General features: G+C 38.6%; 1 protein-coding gene across 1 annotated transcript in view; it reads right to left on the reverse strand.

Moving 5' to 3' along the window:
- The window catches only part of ERAP1 (endoplasmic reticulum aminopeptidase 1), a 32,606-nt gene that overhangs the window by 16,810 nt on the left and 8,751 nt on the right, over positions 1-7,045 (reverse strand). Inside the window, exons 4-7 of the mRNA XM_005871525.2 lie at positions 5,745-5,865; positions 4,820-4,974; positions 4,363-4,476; positions 3,043-3,174 (exon numbers count right to left, since the gene is read on the reverse strand). Coding sequence (XP_005871587.1) covers positions 3,043-3,174; positions 4,363-4,476; positions 4,820-4,974; positions 5,745-5,865 — 522 coding nt within the window. The remainder of the gene's footprint in view (positions 1-3,042; positions 3,175-4,362; positions 4,477-4,819; positions 4,975-5,744; positions 5,866-7,045) is intronic.

Raw genomic sequence — 7,045 nt, forward strand, 5'->3', positions numbered from 1 at the left:
GCATATATCTTTAGATTAGTGTTTTCATTTTCTTTGGATAAATACACAAAAGTGAAATTACTGGATCATACGGTAGTTCTATTTTTAATTTTTTGAGGAACCTCTATACTGTTTTCCACAGTGGCTGCACCAATGTACATTCCCACCAGTATACAAGGGTTCCCTTTCCTCCAAATCCTTGCCAACATTTGTTATTTATCTTTTTCATAGTAGCCATTCTAACAGGTGTGCGGTGATATGTCATTGTGGTTTTGATTTGCATTTCCCTGATAATTAGTGAAGTTCGCATCTTTTCATGTACCTGTTGGCCATCTGTATGTCTTCTTTGTAAAATTTCTATTCAGTTCCTCTGCCCATTTTTTTTTAAGTTTTTATTGTTGAAAGTATTACAGGTGTCCTATTTTTCCCCCATTGACCCCTTCTAGACTGCACTCACTCCCCCACCCCCGGCCTTCACCACACTATTGTCTGCCCTTTTTTAAATCAGATTGGTTTTGTTACTGAGTTGTAAAAGTCCTTTATATATTTTGTATTCTAACCTCTTATTAGATACATGATTTGCAAATATTTGTCCCATTCTATATGTGGCCTTTTCATTTTGTTTCTTCTGCTGTGCAGAAGCTTTTTAGTTTATTGTAGTCCCACTTGTATGTTTTTGCTTTTGTTGCTTGTACTTTTGGTGTCAAGTACAAAAAAAACATTGCCATGACCCATGTCAAGGAGCTCTCCCCCTAAGTTTTCTTTAAAGATTTCTACACTTAAGGTCTTACATTTAAGTCTTTAATCCATTTTGTGTTCATTTTTGTGAATGGTATAAGATATGGGTCCAGTTTTCCCAACACCATTTATTAAAGGGACTGTCCTTTCCCAATTGTATATTCTTGGCTCCTTTATCATAAATCGACCAACCACTTATGTGTACTTTATTTCTGGACTCTCTATTCTGTTCCATTGATCTATGTGTTTGTTTATACCTGGTTTGTTTGTTGTTGTTTTTTATCTCCCCTGCACTATTACAAAAACATTCAAGCAAGAAATACTTTTCTGTTTGCTGCAAACAAAACAACAGCCAAGCACAATGATAAATGACACATTTCCCGCCTCAGTGAGAAGACAACAGAAATGGTGACATTGGGAGAGAAAGTGGAAAAGCAGAAACCTGACCTCATAAAGGAGCCATCACTTAGCTACAGCCTATGTTGCCAAGGGAAGGAGATACAGGCCCCGTGTAACCAGAAGCCTCCTCGCCTCCCCCAAGGACATGAATTTCCAACTTACAACATTTATAATTAAAGTAAATAAAGCATTTACTAAAATTTAATCTTTAGAATTATGAGACAAATCTGCAAGTTAGATCTAAATGGGTGAATTCCAGCCAGCCCAGGTCAGAACAGAAGGCGTCAATCCGGATTGCTCCTTATGAAGGGACAGTCACCCCACAACCCTAGCTATAACCACTCCACCCCAGTATTTATAAATTTTAGTGTCCAAACTGCACCCTGATAGTCCATTTTTACCTTATCATAGGAAACCTCATCAAACATCTCCCGAATCTGAGCAGGATTCTCCACATGTGTGGACACAGGGTGTGAAGAATTCAATGCGTCTACCTCCATTGCATCAAAACACTTGCCAAGGAAATAATCTTCCTATTGAGACAGAACAAAGACACATCAGTTAGGATTTACATGTAGATGAAAAATATAAAAGGAGGATAGCTTGATCTGGGGAAACAGATTTATACTTCAAATTTCTGATTTATACAAATTTAGACTTCAAATACTTCAATATAGTCTATATTTCTAGAATTTACAAAATAAAATTACTATCTCTTATAAACTTTCCCAATTGTATATTCTTGGCTCCTTTATCATAAATCGACCACTTATGTGTACTTTATTTCTGGACTCTCTATTCTGTTCCATTGATCTATGTGTTTATACCTGTTGTTGTTTTTTTATCTCCCCTGCACTATTACAAAAACATCCAAGCAAGAAATACTTTTCTGTTTGCTGCAAAGAAAACAACAGCCAAGCACAATGATAAATGACACATTTTCCGCCTAAGTGAGAAGACAACAGAAATGGTGACATTGGAAGGGAAAGTGGAAAAGCAGAAACCTGACCTCATAAAGAAGCCATCACTTAGCTGCAGCCTGTGTTGCCAAGGGAAGAAAATACGGGCCCTGTGTGACCAGAAGCCTCCTCCCCTTCCCCAAGAGAAGCCATAAATCTGAATTTTTATGTAAAATCTCCCAATTATTGAATGTTGGCAACTATTTCCAATTCTGTTATTAAACACGTTGTGCAGGACTATACTTTGCAGTTCAACAATGTACACCATTCCTAAAGGCATGGAATGTTAAGCTACACAAGGGCAAGAATTTTTGCCTGGAACAAAGTCAATGCTCAATCAAGACCTATTTGTTGAATCTATATATATAGAAGCCTAAGCGACCATTCGACTGGTAGTCAGTGCTATGACATGCACTGACCACCAGGGGCCAGATGCTCTGACTGATAGGTTAGCTTGCTGCTGGGGTCTGGCCAATGGGGACTGGATGAGATGGGCCAGACACACCCTGGAGTCCTCCTGTGGACCCTTCCTAGCCCTGATCGTGCACCGATGGGGTCCCTCGGCCTGGCATGCACCCTCTCGCAATCCAGGATCCCTAGGGGGATGTCGGAGAGCCGGTTTCGACCCAATCCCCAAGGCCAGGCTGAGGGACCCCACCGGTGCACAAATCCATGCACCGGGCCTCTAGTAATAAATAAAGGGCAGAGTTTGGGTAGGACATGAAATTTCAACTTACAACAGAGTAAATAAAGCATTTACCAACATTTAATCTTTAGAATTATGAGACAAATTTGCAAGTTAGATCTAAACGGGTGAACTCCAGCCAGCCCAGGTCAGAACAGAAGGCAGTCAATCCAGACTGCTCCTTATGAAGGGACAGTCACCCCACAACCCTAGCTATAACCTCTCCACCCCAGTATTTATAAATTTTAGTGTCCAAACTGCACCCTTATAGTCCATTTTTACCTTATCATAAGAAACCTCATCAAACATCTCCCGAATCTGAGCAGGATTCTCCACATGTGTGGACACAGGGTGTGAAGAATTCAATGCGTCTACCTCCATTGCATCAAAACACTTGCCAAGGAAATAATCTTCCTATTGAGACAGAACAAAGACACATCAGTTAGGATTTACATGTAGATGAAAAATATAAAAGGAGGATAGCTTGATCTGGGGAAACAGATTTATACTTCAAATTTCTGATTTATACAAATTTAGACTTCAAATACTTCAATATAGTCTATATTTCTAGAATTTACAAAATAAAATTACTATCTCTTATAAAGAGCATCCAAGAAACAAAGGTTTTAGGTAAACATTTTAGATTTCCCTCATCTTAAATATTTACTTATCACTTTATAATAAAGAAAGGTTTGTATTAACTTAAAAACAAACCATTATGCCTATAGCCAAACAAAACAAGAAACTGAAACGTATAAAATTTCAACATTTCCAATCAGCCTATATTATTTTAAAGCAAAGAAATTTAGCTTTAAACACATGTAGTGAAAGAAAAATGATGGAAGAGGACTAATTCCAACTATAACCTGATTATTAAGGCCTATTAACCAATAGAATAATACGCCTACCTAATCATTTTTAAAGATTATGTGGAAACAGACAAACATTTATTATCTATTATAGTGTAATAATTTTAACTATGTATAAATTATGTGTATAGAAGATGAAAATAGAAAATGAATATGAACCATTGAAATCATTATAGAAGGATAAAAAAAATTTTTAACAAAGTTTACAGTTTAAAAATTTTACTATATGTGATTTTCACAAGTTAAACACGTGACTTTTAAAATAAACATGTAGAGGTTCCAAAGCATTAAATCTGTGACCCATGAGTCTAGGTTCACATATAATCAAGTGTGCAGTTACCTTAAGCATAATTTATTTGATTTGGCAAGTAGAATTCTACTGAAATAGCAATCTGTACCTAATACTTCTTCAGAGAGCAACCTGATGGTTGGGGAAATGATACAGAACAGACAGGCTGTCATTATTTCTAGTTCTCTGATATTAAGGGAGGACAAAATTTAGTGCAATTTCACAACAATCATAGATTCACAATTTATTTGGAAATAAGCATTTGTGATCTATATCTTGAAAGTTCACTAGCATTTTGGGAACATGATTCATATATAAACCCCCAAGGAAGTTATTAACCTATGAATTCTGTCATCAAAGCTCACTAACTATTTTCCAGAAACATTGAACAAAACCTAAAATGTAAAAAATAATAATTCATAATAATAAGTAAATACTTCTTACAACTTTCAGTTCTGGATGAGTCACACGGACAGACACAAACTCCATAAACTTGGCAAATCCCTCATTGAGCCAAAGATCATTCCACCATTCCATAGTGACCAGGTTCCCAAACCACTGGAAGGAAAAACATTCCCCAGATTATTCACACACTTCTATGGGGACTGGCTTATCTACACAGCCATAAACATAAAGCCTTCAGAAGGAAATATATGTTACAGGTGTAATGTCCGTCATATGGATGTTAACATAGTCACGGAACTCATATTTTACCAAAAGAAAAACATTTTAATATGCATTATAAAACATGGTATCTAGTGCTTTAAAGAAATCATTTTTCTTATAGAAAAAAAAGACAAAGTAGCATTATCCCTACAAGATATGAACAGCCTCATACATCCCATGAAAGCAATTCAGACGCGGTTTACACTATTTAAGAAGTGTGAGTGGGCTTTTGTACCTGGTGGGCGAGCTCATGGGACACAGTCATCGTGATGCCAAGCTTACTTGATGCAGAAGACTTTTCCGCATCAAACAAGAGAGCAGATTCCCGATATGTGGTCAGTCCCCAGTTTTCCATCGCACCAGACTGAAAGTCAGGAATGGCAGCAAGATCTTGGGATGGAAGCAATACAAATATATTAAAAAGCTACACATTTTCCAAATACCCTACCTTTCAGAATGAACGGATGTAGTCATCAAAAGGAAGTCTAAGCTGCCTGTGCGGACTCATGGAGTTCCAGACTGGAAGACCCTTTCAGTGGAGAAAAGGCGCCTGGTGACTCAGAGTCACTTTGCTACCATGTGACAAAGTCGGACTCGGGTCTCTGGCCTCCTGACTCCATTTCTAACTTTCTGACAAGGAGTTTAGGATTGAATAATTTTAACAATTAACTCAATAATCCACTCTACTTTGAATTCCCAAGACCTCCATACACCTAAAAACCTCAAACACAAAATAATTTTAAGGGGTCTTATAAGAAAATACACATTTTCCTCTGCTGTGTAAATTCATTCATTCAAAATATATATATTTTTTAGCATCTTACCTATTCCTACCAAGTATGTGCCAATAATGGAAAAAGTGCAGCCTTTGCATTTTGCTGTCTGCCCACAGATATAGTTGGGTTTCCTCTTTGAGGTCCAAAGGTGAAATTACTTCCATGCCAGGTGCCTCAGGAACTGTATCAAGATCTGCTTTTACTATCACTAGTTTACTGAATAGATCAGGGGTGAGTAGGATCAACCCAATGGTTGACACCTGCCAGGGTTTTAAAGCCTTGAGGGACTGGCAAGATAACCACGGGGATGCTAATTAGGGGGATATTGTGTATGGCTGGGGTCATCAAATGCCACAGTTTGTAATATCTGTGCAAAATCTCTACCTTGTTTGGGTAAGGGATACGGAATGCTAAAATAATCCTCATAAAATTCCAGAAGAGTCACCGCAGCATCCAGTGCATAGTCTGCCTGGGTGATCTTGTCTGGCACGGCATACACGGACACCTGAAGAGAAAGGCATAAGGACGTTACTCAAATGCCATCATGGCTGCTCTCCACCACTGCACGTGTTTAACAGCTTCATATTGTGAATATGGTTGCCAATATCAAAGAAGGCAACTGGAAGTTCTATTTCTCGTATTAATGCTGACTGTTCCTGATCAACTCCCCTTCTGAAAGCAACTACAAAGGCTGGATAACATACACAACAAGGTCTCTTTAAATGTTTTCATGAGACAGTGATAAACACAACTTACAGGCCCGAAGTGAAGCGACAGTAAGACCCTCAGAAGTCAGAACAATGCCGCCAGCTTTTGCCCTATACCAGCCGTGGGCAAACTCCGGCCCTCGGGCCGAATCCGGCCCGTTTGAAATGAATAAAACTAAAAAAAAAAAAAGACCGTACCCTTTTATGTAATGATGTTTACTTTGAATTTATATTAGTTCACACAAACACTCCATCCAACACAACTTACAGGCCCAAAGTGAAACGACAGTAAGACCCTCAGAAGTCAGAACAATGCCGCCAGCTTTTGCCCTATACACTAGCCCAATACAGAAAGATTTGAGCTTTTGTTTTCATGCAATTGAAAGACTCGGGGGATAGGAGACAACGTCCAAAGCCTGTTTAAGATGGTCGGTGTAACAGGAGACGCGCCTCAGCAAAAGGCTGCACCCTGAAGGACGTGCCCTTTCTGTGAGCGAACCAGAAATAACCACCCCCTTCCTCAAGAAGAGTGCATTGAAAAAAATGTGGTTTTCAATCTTTGCTACTATAAGGAGAAATTGAACTAAAAGCCAACCTTCATGCTGTTTAACAGTTAGATTCACAATAACCAGATGGTCCAAAAACCCAAAGCCAGTAATTCAATTTAAAGCGCCGCCCAAAGTGCTTCCAGTCACCTGACAAGAGCAAACCCAAATTCTCTCTGGAAGAACCCACCTCTGACTCAGGCAATACAAGTTCACAGACATAATCCACAATATATACAAAGGAACAAGACACCGTGAGCAAAAGCCAGCAAAAACCCTAAACCACAGAACCAGATACACATGACAATTACTACGGAGTATAAAATATGCGTTTAATGCATTTAAAGAAATAAAAGGACTAAAAATACTAGTATGTAAAAGGGGTTCTGGGACCCAGTTCTAATGTAGAGGGGTGTGAGGAGTTGCAAGGGGG

Source organism: Myotis brandtii, unplaced genomic scaffold (assembly GCF_000412655.1).
Source record: "Myotis brandtii unplaced genomic scaffold, ASM41265v1 scaffold344, whole genome shotgun sequence".
Taxonomy (NCBI): Eukaryota; Metazoa; Chordata; class Mammalia; order Chiroptera; family Vespertilionidae; genus Myotis; species Myotis brandtii.